We start from the raw sequence: 20,954 nt of genomic DNA, 5'->3' as shown, positions 1-20,954 counted from the left end.
GGAGTGTCTAGCAATAAATTATAAAGAAAGATCTAAAAGAGTATAACATACCTCAAGGACCTCAAAAAAGAATACACTAAGCCCAAAGTTAGCAGAAGAAAGAATATAATAAAGATCAGAACTGAAATAAGTAGAGGACAGAAAAATCATGAGAACAAAAATATATGAAACCAAGGAGGTTCTTTGAAAAAAAATTAACAAACCCTTCACCTAAGAAAAAAAGACTGAAATAAATAAAACCAGAAATGAAAGTAGAGACATTACAACAGATTTTTAGAAATAAAAATGATCATGAGGCTATTCTAAACAAATACATTCCAACCATTTAGGATAACCTCCAAGAAATGGATGAATTCCTAGAAAATTATAGCCTATCAAAATGGAATCAAGAAGAAATAGAATGCTTGAATGAAGAAAGAGATTGAAGCAGTCATTTAGAATTTTCCAACAAAGAAAACCCCAGGACCAGATGGCTGAATTGTACCATCATTCAAACAATTATCAATACTTCAGCTCTTCAAAAATAAAACTAGAGGGAATACTTCCCAAAAAAATTTTACAAGGCCAGCATCACCTTGACAGCTAAGCCAGACAGGGCATTATAAGGAAAGACACTACAAGCCTATATCTCTGATGAACATTGAAGTAAAAATCCTCCACAAAACAGTAGCAAATTGGGACTAGCATTGTGGTGCAGCAGGTTAAGCTGCTGCAAGCAATGCCAGCATCCCATATGGGCACTGGTTTAAGTCCCAGCTGCTCTCTACTTCCTAAACAGCTCCCTGCTAATGTGCCTGGGAAAGCAATGGAGGATGACCCAACTAGCTCCTGGCTTTGGCCTGGCCATCTGGGGAGTGAAACACTATGTGGAAGATCTCCCCCCCCCCTTTCTCTTTCTCTTTCTCTGTGTGTGTGTGTGTGTGTGTGTGTGTGTGTGTAACTGTGCCTTTCAAATAAATAAATGAATATTAAAAAGAAAAACCAGCAAACTGAATTCAACACATCAAAAAAGATTATATATCATCACCAAGGGGGATTTATCCCTGGAATGCAAGATGTTCTACCTTATGCAAATCCATCAATGAGATATATCATAGTAACAGACTGAAAGATGACAACCACACAACCATCTCAATCAATGCACAAAAAGCTTTGACAAATTTCAGTGTCTTTTCTTGATAAAACTCCTAACAGTCCAGATACAGGAGAAAAATTCCTCAACACAATAAAGGCCATTTATGAAAAATCCTCAACTAACGTCATAATCAACTGGGACAACTGAAATCTTTTCCCCTAAGATCTGGAATAAAACAGAGATGCCCATTCTTAGCACTTCTATGCAACATAGTTCTGGATTTACTAGCATGAGCAGTTAGAGAAGAAAAGGAAATAAAGTGTATCAAAATTCAAAAGGAAGAGATGAAATAATCTCTACAAGCATCTTCAAAGTTTGTGGAAAATGCATATTGTGAAAAAATTATGCATAGATTTCAAAATTTTTAATTAGATATAAAGAGACCAGATTTCATATATTTCATATATACAATTCTAATAACATAATGATGATACTTCCCTCCCTCACTTCCTTCCCCTCTCCTGCTTCATTTCTTTTTTTCTTTCAATTTTTGTATTAATATACTTTATAATCACAGGCTTAATGTTCTACTAAATATAGTGTTCAACAAGTGAAAAATAGACCACTAGTCGGGGCCAGTGCTGTGGTGCAATAGGATAAGCCTCCACCTGCGGCACCAGCATCCCATTTGGGCACTGGTGCTAGTCCCAGCTGCTCCTCTTCCAATCCAGCTCTCTGCTGTGGCCTGGGAAGGCAGTGGAAGATGGGCCCTTGTATCCATATGGGAGACCAGGAAGAAACACCTGGCTCCTGGCTTCAGTTTGGCACAGCTCTGGCCATTGAGGTCATTTGGGGAGTGAACCAACAGACAGAAGACCTTTCTCTCTGTTTCTCCCTCTCACTGTCTGTAACTCTACCTCTCAAATAAATAAATAAAATCTTTATTAAAAAAAGAAAGAAAGAAAGACTACTACTCAACAGGAATGTAGACAATAATCAAATCATAACATAGCAATTTCACTCTTTTTTTTAAGATTTATTTATTTATTTGAAAGTTACACAGAAGAGGGGAGGCAGAGAGATAAAGAGATCTTCCATCCACTGGTTCACTCCCCAATTGGCCACAATGGCCGGAGCTGTGCCAATCCCAAACCAGTCTCCAGGAGCTTCTTCTAGGTGCAGGGGCCCAAGGACTTGGCCATCTTCTACTGCTTTCCCAGACCATAGCAGAGAGCTAGATCAGAAGTGGAGCAGCCAGGACTCCAATCAGCACCCACATGGGATGCAGGCACTGCAGGCAGCAGCTTTATCCACTATGCCACAGCATCAGCCCCGCAATTTCACTCTTATACATCTAGTTTTGTTTTGTTTTGTTTTGTTTTGTTTTGTTTTGTTTTGTTGTACTCTATATATTAGCTATCACAAATCAGAGAGAACATATGATATTTATCTTTTCAGTTATGTCTTATTTCCCTGAACATAATGATCTATAGTTGCTTCCATTTTGGTGTAAAAGACTTGATTTCATTCTTTTAAATGGTTGAGTAGTATTCTATCATGTACATATACTACAACGTCTTTATCCAGTCATCAGTTGATGGACATCTGGGTTGATTCCATATCTTGGCTATTGTGAATTGAGCTGCTATAAAAATGATTACAGATAACTCTTTCATATGCTGATTTCATCTCCTTTGTGTATATTCCCAGGAGTGGGATGGCTGGGTCATATGGTAGATGTATTTTCAGATTTCTGAGCAATCTCCATACTGACTTCCATAATGGTTGTATTAGTTTACATTGTCACCAACAGTTTATTAGGATACATTTCTCTCCACTTCCTCATCATCTTTTGTCATGTTTTAATCTTTGGGTAATAGCCATTCTAACTGGAGTGATTTCAAAAATTTTGCACCAAATTAAATTTGTCTTTTAACTCCACATTCTACAAACTGTTTGAAGTATCCTCATATTTGTAAATGACAAGATCCTATATGTAAAAAAAAAATAAAAGCAAAAATCTCTCTCTTTCTCTCTTTCACTCACACGCACACACACATGCACGCACAAAATCTGTTATGAGCAATAAATGAATTCAGTAAAGTTGCAGTATAAAAAATCAGCATAGAAAAAGTAGTAACAAACAATGAGCCGACTGCTAAAGAAATCAAGAGGGGCCTGCGCTATGGCGTAGCAGGTACAGCTTCACTCACATGGGAGACCTGGAAGAAGCTCCTGGCTCCTGGTTTCGGATCAGCATGGCTCCAGCCACTGCGGCCATCTGGGGAGTAAACCAGCAAATGGAAGATCTCTCTCTCTTTCTCTCTGCCTCTCCTTCTCTCTCTGTATAACTCTGACTTTCAAATAAATAATAAAAAAGAAAGAAATCAAGAAAACAATCTTATTTATGATAGCATTTTTTAAAGGGTAGGGGGATTTCTTTCTTTTTTCAAGATTGATTGATTGGCCGGCGCCACGGCTCACTAAGCTAATCCTCCACCTAGCGGCGCCGGCACACCGGGTTCTAGTCTCGGTCGGGCGCCGGATTCTGTCCCGGTTGTCCCTCTTCCAGGCCAGCCCTCTGCTGTGGCCAGGGAGGGCAGTGGAGGATGGCCCAGGTGCTTGGGCCCTGCACCCCATGGGAGACCAGGAAAAGCACCTGGCTCCTGGCTCCTGCCATCAGATCAGCAAGGTGCGCCGGCCGCGGCGGCCATTGGAGGGTGAACCAACAGCAAAGGAAGACCTTTCTCTCTGTCTCTCTCTCTCACTGTCCACTCTGCCTGTCCAAAAAAAAAAAAAAGATTGATTGATTGATTTGAAAAGCAGAGTTAGAGATAAGGAGAGACAGAGAGAGAGGGAAAGAGAGATTCCATCCACTGGTTTATTCCCCAAATGGCCACAATAGCTAGGACTGGGCCAGGAGCTTCTTCTGGGTCTCTCATGTGGGTGTAGAGGCCCTGGGACTTGGGCCATCTTCTGCTGCTTTCCCAGGTATATTAGCAGAGAGCTGGATTATGATAGTATTTTAAAAGTACTTAGAAATAAATTTAGCCAAGAAAATGGAAAATTTGAACACCAAAAACTGTAAAGTGTTGATGAAAAAAATTGAAGAAATCACAAAGATACACAGATACAAATACCAGTAGAACAAAATAGAGTCCGGAAACAAATCCAAACAATCCTGTTGACAAGGACAACACAACAAGAGGACATAAAGGGGAAAGGATGAGTGGTGCCAAGAAAACTGGATTCCAGCATGTGAAAGAATGGACTTGGATCCTCATGTGACACCATGCACAAAAGTAAACTCAATATGGGTAAAAGACCTAAATGTAAGGCCTTAAACTCTGGAATTCCTAGACTAGAACTTAGTGGGAAACTTTGACATAAGGTAATATTTTTATAAATGGCAACAAAAGCCCAAGCTACAAAAGCAAAATTAATAAATAGGACTACACAGAACTAAAAAGCTTCTATGCAACAAAAGAGACACTCAACAAAATGAAAAGGCAGCCTATGGAAATAATATTTGCAAACCACATATCTGAGAAGAGACTAACATCGAAAATTTATAAAGAACACATCCAACTCAATAGCAGAAAATCTACCCAATGAGGAAAAAAAAGGCAGAAAAGGACTTGAACATTTATCCACATAAAAAAGGGCAACATGTGTATGAAAAGGTGCTTGACATAACTAGTTACTAGGAAGGTGCAAAGTAAAACTATGACATATCAACTCACACCAATTAGGATAGCTATTATCAAAAAGTCAAGTGATGACAAATGTTGGCAAGGGTATAGGGAAAGGAAATCCCAGCACATTGTTGGTGGGAATGTATATCGGCAAAGGAAGGATGAGAAGCAGTAGGGAAGGTTCCTAAAGAAATTAAAAGTAGACCTAACATATGATCCAGCAGTTCCTCTTCTGGATGAATATTCAAAGAAGGTATCCATTGCCACATTTTTCAAAATGGTCAAGAAATGGAAAAAGCCAAAGTGTCTTTCAGAGGTGAATGGATAAAAGAGTGGTATCTGCATATGCCATGAAATAATATTTAACCTTAAAAAAGGAATTCCTGCTATTGATGAGTCCAGAGGACATTTGCCAAGTCAAGGAAACCAACAGTTCATGATCTCACATGTGGAATCAAAGAAGAAAGGAGGAGGAGGAAGAGGAGGACAAGGAGAAGAATAAGCTCACAATTTTTAAAAAGTCAAATACACAGAGATAGAATTTTTAAAAAATGGTTACCAGGGGCAGGGGTTAGTTAATAAAACTGTATTTGGGATTTTTTTAAATAAGTAGATTTTAGTTGTTCTTGTCCCACACATGCAAAAGCAACTATGTGAGATGATAGATATGTTCATTCGTCTCACCATAGCAACCATTTTACAGTCATCATGTTGTAAACCTCAAAATACACAAAGAAAACTTTAAAAAGTACAGGAAAGTTAGCAATCATCGAAATATAAAGGTGTGGAGGTCACTTGCATTGAGGAAGGGAGAATGAGAACGTTCTCAACACAGGTGTCTAGCGGAGGTAGCCCTGGAGGTACTGCCATGGTCTGTCCTTGGAGAAGGCAAGACCTCTGTTTGTACCAAGATAAACAAGCTACACTCCCCACTGCAGGAGAGGAAGAAGAGAAACTTCTGTAGCTTCCTCTCCCCCATCTTTCTTGTTTTTTAACCCCAGCTCCTTTGTCCTTCCATTTCTTTTCTGATCCGTTCTGGAATGGCATGGAAAGCCCCCACTACTGAAGTTTAAAGGAGGACTGGAGCAAACTACGTAGCTCTGTTCCACCATGCCCAGCAGAAGTCTTCCTCCAAGCACTGGGGAATCTCTGCTTATTGAAGGAAAACAAAATCACGGGATTTACCCAGCTGACCACGCGCTCAGTATTTCTCTCTAGTCTGAGACATTACACAGTTAATAGAAACTCAAGCATACGTGGAAATTCTCCTGAAGATAGTGACCCAACAAATTATTTTTCAGCCCTAAACAAAAAGAGGCCAAGGAGAATTGTACTAATGTATGTCAGCTTGTGTTAATCTCATGGATACTTAAATTGTATGTAATAAAATTTGCATTTAACTCATGTTCCTAAGTCTATCCCTATATTTTCAGTATTATTTCTAATACAGTGATAGTTTCCAACAAACTGTATTATTGGATTGCTCTCTACATAAAATCTGTATAAAAACAGAAAGCTGCCTACGATGGGTTCAGAAATCCTACTTAACTACATATAAAAGAAGATTAAAATTTTAAGGATTAAATTTTCCAGTTCAGTAAATGTATAATTTAAGAATCCTTTTTATTTTAGGAAAGGGAACGAGGGAGGTATTAATCAAAAGGGCACAAAGTTTTGATTATGCAAAATAAATTCCAGAGCTCTACTGGACAACATAGTGCCTACAGTTAACAACGTTGAATTGCAAGTATATATATTTTTTATTTCTTTTTATTAATATTTTAATCTATTCATAAGCTTACATATTTACAGAATACAGAGTGACATTTCAATACATGTATATAATATGTAACGGTCAGATAAGTGACATATTCATCACCTCAAACATTCATTGTTTCTTGTGTTGAAAACACTGAAAATCTGAAAGGGTATGTCATGTTCAATGTTCTTATCACAAGAAAATAAAGAGAACAGGAGGAAACTTTCGTAGATGATGTTCATGCTTATGGCACAGACTACTGTGATGGTTTCACAGGTATATACTTATTTCTGAAGGCACCAAATTGTATACATTAAATATGTACCATTTTGTATGTCAATCATGCTTCAATCAAGTGGCTTTTTAAGAGTGATTTTGAATTGTGCTTTTCATATGGCAAAAATTCAAATAATCCAAATAGTTATAAAATAAAAAGGAACTCTCCTTCCCACATTTCCCCCATCCCCCTCATCCAAGGTAGGCACTGTAATAAATTTTCTGAGCTCCTCAAAAATATTCTACACACAAACACACATCAAAAAGAACTTTTTAAAAGTCCATTTCACAGGAATGCATTTCAAAATATCTGTATTCTCAACTTGACTCAGCACTTGCACCACTTTTCTATTTGAGGTCAAATCTGTACTAAAGCATCTTAAGACTTGAGATCAGGTACAATTAAAGACCCAATGACATGGGCATGACTTCAGAGACACACACTAAAGATGACAAAGATGTTGTAATGTCCGTAACACTTTCCATGGAACACTCGGGAAGAATCCTCTCTGTACAGTAAGCTCCCAGGATTAAGGCTGGTACCAATTAGACACAAACAATTAAGTGATATAGAACTAGTCTGTGCTATGGTGAATCACATAGGATATAAAATATATTTAGATATTATTTTGTCCACAAGTAAATGGAATCTAAACTGAGCTGATTTTGCAAAAGCAGAGCTACAAATTAATTGTTGCTTTCTAAGCCTAAAAAATTTAGCCAAATCTGAAATACTGCAAGAGGTGCCTAATTAATCTGTTTAACAGTTTTGTGAAACATATTGGTAATAAAGCTTTAAATTTTGACAAAAGCCTCAATAGAGAATGTGTGATGCCCAAGAGGATAGTTGAAGGCAGCTTATTATTTTTAAAATTTTTTGTTTTTATTTTTACTTTATTTGAAAGGCAGAGAGACAGAGATCCTTCATCTGCTGATTTATTTCCCAAATGCCTACAAGAGCCTGGGCTGAGCCAGACCAAAGCCAGGACCCCAAAATCCAATTCAGGTCTCCCTCATGGGTTTCAGTGACTCTCCCTGAGCCACCACCTGCTGCTTCCCAGGGTGTACCTGGGCAGGAAACTGGCATTGAAAGTGGCACCATGAAGCCAGGCACTTCAGCATTGGATTGTGGGTATCCCAAGCAGCATCTTAACCACTGTGTCACACACCCACCCTTAGCTTATTACTTTTTAACCCAACATGTTTCGTATTTCTCATGCTCTTTTCTCTTCTAAACCTGTATTTTTTATCAATTTACAAGAAAAAAAGTCAGGGGCTGGCACTGTGGCGCGGTGGGTTAAAGACCTGACCTGCAGCACCAGCATCCTATTTGGGTGTTGGTTCAAGCCCCAGCTGCTGCACTTCAATCCAGCTCTCTGCTATGGCCTAGGAAAGCGGTAGAAGATGGCCCAAGTCCTTGGGCCCCTGCACTGCATGAGAGACCTGGAAGAAGCTCCTGGCTCCTGGCTTCAGATTGGCTCAGCTCTGGCTGTTGGAGGCCATTTGGGGAGCAGCAGATGGAAGACCAGCATATGGAAGACTTCTCTCTCTTTGTCTCTACTTCTCCCTGTAACTCTGTCTTTCAAATAGATAAAATAAATCTTAAAAAAAAAAAAGAAAAAAGTTGCTTTTGTCTTGTAGGCTCTCCTAACATACAGGAGTGACCCAGTCATGAAAACAATGTTGAATCATCTGTATTTCTACATCATGCCTGTGTTTAACGTCGATGGATACCATTTTAGCTGGACCCACGTAAGTTGTTTTGCCTATCCAATTGAAAAGAGGATTGAACTGACCCTAGAAAATAAGACTTGTAGGGTTGGAAGGAAGTCTGATGGACAGCCCAAGGAATGATTCCAGAGAAGCAAAACAGGCCTTCACTCCCTCTTCAATTAGAACATCAACCATTCAATTTCATTTTCATATTTGGTTTTTGCATAAGATCGTGTATAAATAAGATTTATTCTTCCAAATAAATGGTGAAAAGTCACTGGTCTGTTCCAACCCATTCCATTTTGCTTACAAAACAAAGAATCCAAGAGAAGATAGGAGACAAATAGTTGGAGGCAGAACATGTGGACCAGGAACCTGGGTCTCCACAGCTTTTCCCTTGCCATTCCCTGAGCTGCTCTGTTTACAGAGAAACTCTCCCCCTCACTTAGGTGACTCACTCACTCACTGAGCTACTAAGATGCATATGAGTAACCTTTTAAGTGTTTTTTTCTCTGCATTTATTTTCTTAATCATGCCTAGGATCGATTTTGGAGAAAAACAAGGTCAAGGAACTCAAGGTTTCACTGCCGTGGAGTTGATGCGAATCGTAACTGGAAAGTGAAATGGTGTGGTAAGTTTGGAACTAACTTGGATGCAAATCTGCAGGGTTCACAGGTTTCATTCTGAAAAATGAGGAGCCTGGTAACACTGTACTTGGAAGCTGCCATTCATCTGTATGTGCAAACCTAATGCAGACGGAGAGATGTATACAATGTGGCTATCATTTGGCTATAATTCTTAAGTTTCATTTGTGATTTTTAATTATTTGAAGGGCATGGTGACAGAGACAGAATTCTCCCATCCACTGGTTCACTCCCCCAAATCCTCTTATCAGTCAGGGCTGGACCAGGCTGAAGCCAGGAGCCAAGAACTCAATCCAGGCCTCCCACATGGGTGGCAGGGACCCAAGTACTTTGAACCATCACGTGCTGCCTCCCAGGGTGTACATTAGTTGGAAGCTGGATCAGAAGCAGAGCGGGAACTCGAACCCAGGCACTCTGAAATAAAATGCAGGCGTTCCAGGCAGCATCTTAACTGCTGTGCCAAAAGCAACCCCCTCTCCCCAGATTCTTTTTTTAATACATAAAAATCAATGATTTAAATCTGTCAACCCAATTCTGAAAGTTAAAATTGTAAACACAGCCATAAAAGCAAAACCTGAGGAATTTTTGTCATTTACAGAACCAAAATGGAAACTGAAGTTTGCAGCATAAATCCGGTCAAGTGTTTGCATCCTTTTTCATAAGAGTGACACTGATCCCGCCTTCATCTGTCTGTGGTGCTCACAGCTGTCCCATCCTTATCTAGAACCTACCAATTTGCCAGTCATATGTTTATTGCCATTCACACCAGGAATGTTTCCACTGCATCCCATGTTTCATTGACACTTGCCTTTCAAGTAAAGGAAGGATGTACCACCCTGTTACAAAAGCAGGAAGCAGTCAATTACCAGGGAGGAAAACACGTTAAAATCCCTTACGGTTCATAGTTGCAGCAGAAACTGGAGGGCAGGGAAAGCATTGTCCAGATGCAGCAGTCGAGAGCTGCCTCTCTCTCTCTCTCTCTCTCTTTTTTTTTTTTTTTTTTTTTTTTTTGACAGAGTGGACAGTGAGAGAGAGAGACAGACAGAAAGGTCTTCTTTTGCCGTTGGTTCACCCTCCAATGGCCGCCGCAGCTGGCGCGCTGCGGCCGGCGCATCGTGCTGATCCAATGGCAGGAGCCACGTGCTTATCCTGGTCTCCCATGGGGTGCAGGGCCCAAGTACTTGGGCCATCCTCCACTGCGCTCCCTGGCCACAGCAGAGGGCTGGCCTGGAAGAGGGGCAACCGGGACAGAATCCGGCGCCCCGACCGGGACTAGAACCTGGTGTGCCGGCGCCACAAGGCGGAGGATTAGCCTAGTGAGCCGCGGCGCCGGCTGAGAGCTGCCTCTTTTCACCCAGTCTGTCTTTAGTGCCTTCAGAATGTAAACACGTGTGCCATGAGAAGCCATCCTGCAGTTCCTCTGCGATCATCATGAATTGATTCATCCTACCAGGCTTTGGGTTCTGTATTAGATGGTGCCACTCCAGTCCCCATTAGCATGAGAGAACAGTTAGGCATACGTGTAGACTCTTTCCACATTTCCTTCTAAGCCACAGCCCTCAATCAATTAGAATTGCCAAACAAGAACCTGGCATAGCTGAAAGAGTTGGCTCTGCACTACAGCAGATGTGGTTCAATGCTACCATTACCAGCTCAGTGATTTGGGCCTTTTTTCTTTAATCTATAAAATTATAATAACATTCCCCTCATGGAGTCCTAATGGGAATTAAAGGAACTTGCATGTGAGAAATGCCTAATTCACTTCCCAGCTCCAAAGAGGAGTACAGATCTCAGTAATCTAGCACTTCTTCCCTACTTCGAGAACGGAGTTGATTCACCTCTGAGCCTCAAAGCAGCTGGTGACACAGCCTCTCTTCTTCGCGGGGATATTGTGATAAGAAGCAAAAATAATGTAAGCTTACAGGCACGTGCACTTATGAAGAAGAAAAGGTTTGCATAAGTACTATAATGTGGCTCTTTATATTTAGAAAATGGCTTCTCTGACCTGAGAAACACTGAATCCCCCATGCAGTAACATTATGGCCTTTAGGTGGTAATTAGATCATAAAAGTGGCATGCTCCTGCATCGAGTCAGTGCCCATATAAAAGAGGCCAAGGGAGCTCGTTGACCCCTTCTGCCATGTAAGGACATAGTTAGAAGGTGCCATCTGTGGAATAGGAGCCCTCCCAGACACGAATCTGTCCAAGCCTTGATCTCCCACTTCCTGGCCTCCAAAACTCTGAGCAGTAAATTTCTGTTTATAAATGACCCAGTCTACGGTATTGTGTTATAGGAGCCTAAACAGACTATGATATCCCCTAATTCTGTTAATTTTTTAATTCTTGTTTTTCCATTTTCTCTGCTGGGGCCATTTATAAATTCATAACTACATAGATTTTTCACTAGGTAGCCAATGCCTGGCTCCATATGCATATGCTATGCATGCCTGCACTCATGTGGCTGAGTATTGAGTGGGTAACTGAGCTGGGTAACATTAGCAGGCCATCCAGCTCTGCCTGTGTAAAGTTAGACTCTTGTTTATATCCAGTTACAAGTGAGAGTCTTGCTTCTCTTGTTTGTCTTCCTTTACTCAGCATAGCACCTTCACACAGATGCTTTCTATGATTTCTTAGTTTCAACTGGAATCTCCCACTAGAATTCCTTTGATTCTACCCTTTTTTTAAAAAAAAATGTTCTGATATTTCTTGTGGTTTAACACTCAAGATGTATGAGGGATTATGTCAAACTTCATTTGCAAAATGATCTTGATAGACTTTTAGAAATGATATGGAGATCCAAGAAGCCTGGTGGGACTGTCAGCCCCAAGACTTCCAGAGTGAATTGAGCTGACCTGATGGACAAGCAGGTGTGGCCTCCTCCACAGTCTCAGATCCATCTTCACATAGCTATGTACCAGTCAGTGTCACAGTGGAACACACCGAGGGAACCATTCTTAGGCTAAGAACACTGGCATAAGTATGAAATCCCCTAAAGTGAACATCTATAGTCAAAAATGCCCAGGACCATTGGAAACACTATGGAGTCAGCAGTGAACTGACAGAAACAATTGTTTCTTTCTGACAGATCAGTGAGTCTCAAAATTAAACAGCAGAACGTGAAACTGATTTTTACCATGAACAATCTGTAGACTCCCATACGGCAATAGTGGCAATTTCATGCATCCGTGGGAGTACACAGTCTAGAGCATACACATGGAGATGGGGGCACCTTTCCAATACTTCATAGGCCCCCAAGGAACCCTCAGACCATGAAATTAATATCATTGCTATGGAAATCCAGCAGAAGATGAAGCAAGTCAGGAGTAAATACATAAATCTTACTAATCGGTTTGCCAAGTTAACTGAGCACATAACCTCTGCTAGGCTTGTGCCTTTCTCCTTCCTAAATGGACTCTTCTTGGAATATGTTGTGAGCGCTGATTTTTTTTGCTAAGTCAGAGAAAACTAAGGAGAGAGGGAAAATGATGTGGACGATATCCATAATTAAGTCTTAACCACTTAGTAATTCAACGTTGCCTAAACATAAAATATGACTTAGGAAAAACTTGCAGAATGGGAAGATATATATGCAAGTCATATTTCTAATAAGAGACTTGTATTCATAATATGAAAGAGCTCTCCCAACTCAATAGTTAGAGGACAAATAAGCCAATTTAAAGTCTACAAACTATTTGAAGAGATCTTTCTCCAAAGAAGACATACAAATAGGAATGAACACATGAAAAGATGCTCATTCTCATAAGCCATCAGGTAAATGCACATTAAAACCATAGAAAAGAACCACTTCACCCACACAAAGATAACCATAATAGAAGACAGAATAACAAGTGTAGTGTGAAAAAAAATTGGAACACTCACACTTGCTAATGGGAATGTAAAATGGTACAGTCACTTTGGAAAACAGAATGGCACTACCTCAAAAAGTTGAACATAAGGTTCCCATATGGCCCAGCAATTCCCTTCCTAGGTGTAATAACAAGAGAAGTGAAAGTAATTGTTCATATAATGTCTTGTAAGTGAAATCTCATAGCAGCATTATCCGTAATAGCTAACAAGTGAAAGTAAGTAAAATGTCTATCAACTGATGAATGGATACACAAAATGTGACAGATCCATACAACAGAATATTACTTGGCCACAAAAAAGGAATGAAGCACTGAAACCTGCTGCAAATGGTTGAACCTTGAAAACATTATGGTCAATGAAATAAGCCATCCCATAAGGCCAAGTATTGTATGGTCTATTTATTTGAAATGTGCAGGGTAGGCAAATCCATGGAAACAGTAGATTAGAGGTTGCTGGGAGCCAGGGAAGTGTATGGGTATGGAGTTTCTTTCAGAGATGATGAAAAAGTTCTGAGATTAGTTAGTGACAGTGATTTGAATATACTAAAACCACTGCATTGTATACTGCAGTTAGGTGAAGCTTATGGCATGTGAATTATAGTTGTTATAAAAATAAACAATAAAGCCATTATAAAAGAATTTCTGATTTCCATTTAGGAGCGAATTAGGCTCTTATTTAAATATATAACTCTTTTAGAACACCCAATTATCTAATACTGTAAATTAGCTGTAATATGTGGAAAGCCATGTTTTTTAGCATCTTGATTGCAGGTGTCCCTCTCCACATGTACGTCCTTCTCCTATCACTCTTCTCTTCATTCTATCAAGAAAAGAAAAAGAAAAAAAAGATGTTGTTCTGGTTGGCAAATATTCAGACAGGTTATCTGGAGGGAAGAGCTAAGAACCCAAGCTGAACTGCTCCGAAAAGAAAGGAAATTTCCAAGTCTAAATTTGGGGGCAGGGAAGGGGGAATAAAGAGGTAGCGATGCTGCACTATTAGAAAGGAGAGCCTTTGGGACTCAAAGATATCTAAGGAGGATTTTACTGAAAGTTTGCTGTGAAGTATGTAAATTCTTGCCAGTGTTTCCTAACTGCCACCATTGGAAATACTCAGCACAATCTACTTCACTTGCAAAGGATTTGTGGAATTGGGTCTGCTATCTAAGGATGTGCAGAAGTGCTGAGTCTGACCTCAAGGTAAGCTCAGGGACAGAACTAATCCACATCAAATTTTCAGAGGCGTGGAACTCACAACAAAAAGGCACCATCATTGTAGAATTACAGACAAGCCCAGATAACTTTTGGCAGAAATGATATTGTAGTTGGAATTAAACATCAAGTAGATGTTTGAACTAGACCCCTAAGATTCCTGCCACCTCTGTCAGTGGTGATTATAAGATATTTTACATTAGTCCAATTTTAAATCAAAATAAATGCAACAGGCATCTTCTGTAACATAAAGTGCCATAAATTCGATCAAAAAGTTCTGAAAGATTTAATGTGGGGTTGGCATTGTGGTACAGCAGGTAAGCCACCACCAGCAATGCAGGCATCCCATATAGGTGCTGGTTTAAGTCCAGGCTGCTCCATTTCCAGTACAGCTCCCTGCTAATGTGCCTGGGAAAAGCAGCGGAGGATGCCCCAAGTGGTCCTTGCCACCCATGTGGGAGAATAGATGGAGTTACAAGTTCCCGGCTTTGGCCTGGCCCAGCCCCTCAAGTTACAGCCATCTGGGGAGTGAACCAGCAGATGAATGATGGATCTCTCTCCTCTGCCTCTGCCTCTGCCTCTCCCCCTCCCCCTCCCCCTCCCTCTCACTCTCCTTTGCCTTCCGCTCCCCTCTCTCTCAATAACTCTGCTTTTCAAATAAATAAATCAGTCTTTTTTAAAACATTTAATGAGTTCACATTCAACTCCCAGGGAATTATTTGGGATTCTGGAGAAATATGGAAAGAAAATCTGTTGGCTTATCCTATTCTTTGCTTTACTGTAAGAAAAAAAAAAAGACACTTCACCTAATATCTGTGAAGACTCTTAGAGAAATTTTAAAACTAGAAAATCAATGAGCTAAATTATTATGTTTAGTTGTGCTTTCTGTAAAAGGAGTTAAAGGCACAGAATCCTAGAGATTTAGAGATTTTAGGTCATAAGGGGTTTTTCTCACTGTTACTGTTGACGTGTGACTGATATTTATTAAGGATTCATTATGTGCTGGGCATGTACTAAGTACTCAACATGAAATTCTTTTTGGTAGATGCTATTATCATCCCTTTGTAACTGATGAAGAAGTTAAGGGTAAAAAAACAAAAAGTTAGGGGGCCAGCGCAGTGGCTCACTTGGTTAATCCTCTGCCTGCAGCGCCGGTATCCCATATGGGCGCCGGGTTCTAGTCCCAGTTGCTCCTCTTCCAGTCCAGCTCTCTGCTGTGGTCCAAGAGGGCAGTGGAGGATGGCCCAGGTGCTTGGGCCCCTGCACCCGCATGGGAGACCAAGAGGAAGCACCTGGCTTCTGGCTTCAGATCGGCACAGCGCCGGCCGTAGTGGCCATTTGAGGAGTGAACCAATGGAGGGAGGACCTTTCTCTCTGTCTCTCTCTCACTGTCTATAACTTTACTTGTCAAATAAAGTTTAAAAAAGTTAGGAACACTGCTCAAGACTGCACACAAGTTGAGCTACCATGAGAAGTCAAATCTCCAGTTTCCTTGTTTCTAACTATTTGGCTGAAACCCTAGGGGTCTACTTGCCCTGAATGGTCATTTTTCCTTCACTTTGCTAGAATTAAATAATGTGTGGCTGCAAAAGAATAGTCTAGGTATGAAAAGAATATTAGGACTGGGGTTGTTTACTGCAAAATTATGAAACAGAAAAAAATGAGAGTGGGAATGTAGTAAGATTAGAAAAAAAAAAAAAAAAGGAAGATTCCCCAGGTGCTGAGCATATTTCCGATCTTGAACCACCCATATTATGCAGGTAATTTGAATTTATAAACCCATGGGATGTTGAATTATGAATTATCTGGGGAGATACATTTTTTTCTTCCCCACCAGAGCTCAGCATTGTCCCAGGCAGGAAGACTTTTTTCACCCCCACATTTTTTTTTAAAGATTTCTTTTTATTTATTTGAAAGAGTTACAGAGAGAGGTAGAGACAAAGAGAGAAGTCTTCCATCTGCTGGTTCACTCCCCAGATGGCTGCAACAGCTGGAACTGCACCCATCTGAAGCCAGGAGCCAGGAGCTTCCTCCAGGTCTCCCACGTGGGTGCAGGGGCCCAAGCACTTGGGCCATCTTCTACTGCTTTCCCAGGCCATGGCAGAGAGCTGGATCAGAAGAGGAGCAGCTGGGTCTCAAACCGGCACCCATATGGGATGCCAGCGCTTCAGGCCGGGGCTTTAACCCACTGCGCCACAGCGCCGGCCCCTTCCCCACATTTTCATTGAAAGTGTCCCACTTTGAAGGTTCCAGGTATATGTCCTATTCCCTTGATGCCATGCAGGCACTACAGGAGGCCCTGGAAACAGGTCTGTAGGTCAGAGACCAGCAGGCCCCCAGAGCAGGCCTCCAGCTTTGACTGCAACTTTAGTCAGTCTCCTTCCAGCTCCTTCTTCCTGTTTCTCCCATCAGGAATGTTTCTTAAAATCTCCATTGTGTGTTTCAGTTGAACTTTTTTTTTTTTTTTTTTTTTTTTTTTTTTTTTTTTTTTTGACAGGCAGAGTGGACAGTGAGAGAGAGAGACAGAGAGAGAAAGGTCTTCCTTTTGCCGTTGGTTCACCCTCCAATGGCCGCCGCTGCAGCCGGCGCACCGCGCTGATCCTGGCAGGAGCCAGGAGCCAGGTGCTTTTCCTGGTCTCCCATGGGGTGCAGGGCCCAAGCACCTGGGCCATCCTCCACTGCACTCCCTGGCCATAGCAGAGAGCTGGCCTGGAAGAGGGGCAACCGGGACAGAATCCGGCGCCCCAACCGGGACTAGAACCCGGTGTGCCGGCGCCGCAAGGTGGAGGATTAGCCTATTGAGCCACGGCGCCGGCTCTCAGTTGAACTCTTGATGATTTAGAGGAGCCCTTCGCAGAGTATCTACCACAGTTCTGTCATATTGCCAGAAAACCCACTAACATTCCAGACATTAACACACTCGGAATCTGTGTTGGCCTGGCTTCTCCATGATGGGTGTAGGACTTTCTAGTGTCGCCTTAATTTTGTCTAAAACAAAAAGCCTACCTGCAACTGATCATATAGAAACCACCCATGCCAGGCAACCTTCTTCCTTCTTTGCTGCTGCCTACATGTAGTAATATCACAGGAACAATAATATCACAGCTTCAAAAGAAAGGTTTCAAAATAAAAGTGTGCAGTTCTAAGGTATTTCTTACTCTGATTCCAAATGTGCTCTCATAAGTCCTGTGTGATGCTCCTGTTGATAGTTGGAAACGGCCGACAATGAAGACTGAAACTTAGGAAGCACTAGTTCTTATTGATGTGCTTGTCTCTGTTATTTTTGATGTTTTCCTTTTAAGTTTCTCTTGGAACATAATCCCTAGTGTGTGCTATGGATAGATACGCTCTGTCCATTCCAACTCTTTCCTAGTGTCTTTGTGTACAACTGAGAGGAAAATGAGAAAGACCTCATTTCCCAGAACCCCTGAGGTCAGGGATCTTGGTGTGATTTAGGTTCTGCCACTTTGGTACTCTCAGGTGACTTAGCATGTGGCAGAAAGATGTAGGTCAATTTTCTCTTTTTCTTGACAAAAAAAAAAAAAAAACAACAACAACAACAAGACTTTTTTGGTTGATCAAATCATTTGAAAGGCAGAAAGAGAGAGAAGAGACAGAGAGATCTTCCTTCTGCTGATTCACTCCCTAAATAGCTACAACACCAGGGCTGGGCCAGGCCAAAGTCAAGAGCCAGGAAGCTCATCTGGGAGCATTAGAGCATTAGCAGGGAGCTGGATAGGAACCAGCACTCTAATAGGGGATGCCAACATTGCATGCAGCAGCTCAACCTCTACACAACACCAGCCCCAGAGGTCACTTTTCTGGAGCTTCTATAGTCCCTGCTGTTCTGCACTGCTGTGAGGTGTGTGGTTCATCTGAGACAGCTTCCTTTTCCTGGCTCTTCCCTGAGTGTTCTGTGTCCTCATCTCAGAAGAGACAATAGCCCTCTTGGTCACCTCTGTCACAGCTCTTGAAGGCATCCAAGGACTCTCAAACTAGAATTTCGTTCCCAATGGCTCTGACAGATATTTAGTAATCTTACTTTTAAAAAAATAAAATTCCCCAGCTTAAGCTGGCCCAGTGGATTCTATGCCCTTTCAGGAAACCTTGGAAAATATAGTCTTTCATAAGCATTTCATTTCCCATTTCATATCGGTAACCTTGGCCAAGAATTCTACTCTTGCCTAAGCTTTCTCAGACATTCAGCTGAGATTTTCCTTTTCCTTGTGCTCATTATTGCTACTGTCCCGCCTTTCCGTTTCCATCTACCATGCTAATTTGTCCTTTTAAAAAGAGTACCTGTTGGAAATATTAGTAGGCTATTATCTCTGTCCCCTTAGCACCACTTAGCTAGAGAATATATTGTTCATTCCTTTCCGGGCCCCTCTAACTTGCCAACCTTAAATATGTTTTGCAGTCTTCATTCTTTCCAGGAAAGATGATCACAGGCTAAACTGAGAATCCTTTGTTTCCAAGATTTAAAGAAAATACAAAAAGCTTTCATTTCCTTCTTTTCCTGTTCAAACATATTTTCCAGCCATTATGTCACCAAAAATAACTATTTTCTCTTTTGCAAACTTGCTCTTGAGCCCTTTTTTCTAATCTAGGTACTGGTTACACACAGAAATCACTTCATGTTCCTGTTTTATATTTCATGATCCTAATGCATGGCATGACCAAATGCTTTTAAAAATGAACTTTTGTAACCACAGATTATTAATAAAAGTTTCTTTCTCTGATCATCCTTGTGGGTAAAAATGTAAAGATGATGGACAACATCTAGTTTATTTGTAACATTCAATCCAACATTATAAACAAATATCTGTGTTAACAGCTTTGATAATGATAAAGCAAACACAATTTTAAAGCCTTTTACACCTAGCTCAGCTGTGAAAGCCACTGAAGTCAGCAGCATATAAAAATGCTATTTTTGATGTGAGACCTGATAGAGGTAGCAGAATCACCCCCTTGGCACTTGGGACACTGAGCTACTGAGTTTTCATTTGATACTGATTTTTGAGTCCACTAATTTTATTGTACAAGTTTCAGCAGGTAACCCTCCCATGCTGTTCAATCTTTAGGAGGGCTCCGGTCTCACCCTGGGCATGTGAGTCAGGTTTTTAAAGTTTTTGTCCACTGATTCTTTTTCCACCATACTGGTTGCTTTTCAGCATTATTGCATTACTGATTTGGCTGAAATCAAACTACATCTCTCCAATAATTTTCCTCCAGCTGAATCATCTGCAGTTGACAAGTCATGTTATTTTTTATGTTCAAACATTTCATGTGTACCTAACTGCTTTGATTTTTTTTTTAATTTGGCCCTTGGTACTATTGTTAACATCTCATACATATTATAATGTTTCGTTCCTTCTGGGTCACTATTGTTATTAAATATTTTTCTTGCTTTCAGATTCCCAATAGCATTTTAATTTATATGTCCATTTAAAAAAAGATTTTAAGTATTTATTTGAAAGGCAGAGGACAGAGAAGGAAAAAGAGGCAAGACACAGAGAAAGAGGTATCTTTCATCCATTGGTTCACGCTGCATATGGCCTCAATGGCCAAGGCTGATTCAGGTTGAAACCAGGAGCCAGAACCACTCCACTGGGTCTCTGACATGGGTGACAAGGCCTCAAGTACTTGGGTTATCATCCTCTACTTTTAGGCACTTTTTCAGGTAGCTAGATCAAAAGTGGAGCACCTAGGACTTGAAACTGCACTCCAATATGGGATGCCAGCTTCCCTGGTGATGTCTTAACTGGCTGCAGCGTAACACTGGCCCTTATATGCCTATTTCTAATCCAAACTCCTTTTGAAATAATTTTTCTATTATTAGAGCAATTTCTCTTGAATCGTATTACTACATGCAGATATAGGTAAACGGTGATGTCTGTTACATTTTAGTATTGCTAGACATTGGGATTTGCTGAATAATGACAAGAAACATATGGAGACTCATCATACCCTTAAACTGTCTTCCAGAGCAGCATTTCCCAAACTGCATAAAACCCTAGTGAACTGTGGGGAGCAACTGAGACTAGACTAAGTTACTGGAATTAAGACTTATTCTATGCATCTGCTCTCCCACAATATGGCGCTGGGGAGGAGTAAACTTCTACGCAACTGCCTCTCGCCAATTTGACTGATAAGCTGCAGGAGCTGATCCTGCTCCTGATTGGAGGAGAGCAGTGTGCTTGGCCTGTGGGCAGCAGAGTTGGTATTGGTGGAAGAGGACTATAAAGGAGGAGAGAGACAACATGCACCAGGAACATCTAAGAGGAACACCTGAGCAGCCCCCGAGAGAGCCGGCCGGCGGTGTGCCGCTCCCCCGCGGAAGCGGGGAAAGTGGCAGGGGGAACCGCCCTTCCACGGAGGTGGAGGGGTCGGCAGCCAACCTGGGAAGGACCAGCAGCAAACCCGGGAAGGGCCGAGCAGACAAAAGAACAGCGCAGGGTCCTGTGTCGTTCCTCCGCGAATGGGGGAGCGACAGTGAACTGCCGAACCCTAGTGGATCAGGAGTCAGAAGGCACCCTGAACACAACTGATGCTAATAGTAGATGAATTTTTAAATGTAAGAAAAAAATGTTTTTACAATACAAGAAAAAAATACATCCTATATAGTTTTCCCCTCAGAGGTTATCAGATACATGCCCAAATCTAGTCATTGATTTCTTCACCTGCTTCTTGACCCAGTTCCTGGGAAAACAGCAATGA

General features: G+C 41.2%; 1 protein-coding gene across 3 annotated transcripts in view; it reads left to right on the top strand.

Annotated features, from left to right (window-relative positions):
• The window catches only part of CPA6 (carboxypeptidase A6), a 351,124-nt gene that overhangs the window by 282,182 nt on the left and 47,988 nt on the right, over positions 1 to 20,954 (top strand). For all 3 annotated transcript variants that reach the window (XM_002710456.6, XM_089336346.1, XM_089336347.1), the window contains exons 7-8: positions 8,447 to 8,557; positions 9,059 to 9,149. In XM_002710456.6, coding sequence (XP_002710502.1) covers positions 8,447 to 8,557; positions 9,059 to 9,149 — 202 coding nt within the window. The remainder of the gene's footprint in view (positions 1 to 8,446; positions 8,558 to 9,058; positions 9,150 to 20,954) is intronic.

This window comes from Oryctolagus cuniculus, chromosome 6 (genome assembly GCF_051225735.1).
Source record: "Oryctolagus cuniculus isolate XC-2025 breed Fujian yellow rabbit chromosome 6, ASM5122573v1, whole genome shotgun sequence".
Lineage (NCBI taxonomy): Eukaryota > Metazoa > Chordata > Mammalia > Lagomorpha > Leporidae > Oryctolagus > Oryctolagus cuniculus.
The sequence above is the reverse complement of the archived record's forward strand: the minus strand, read 5'-3'. Positions and strand labels throughout refer to the sequence as shown.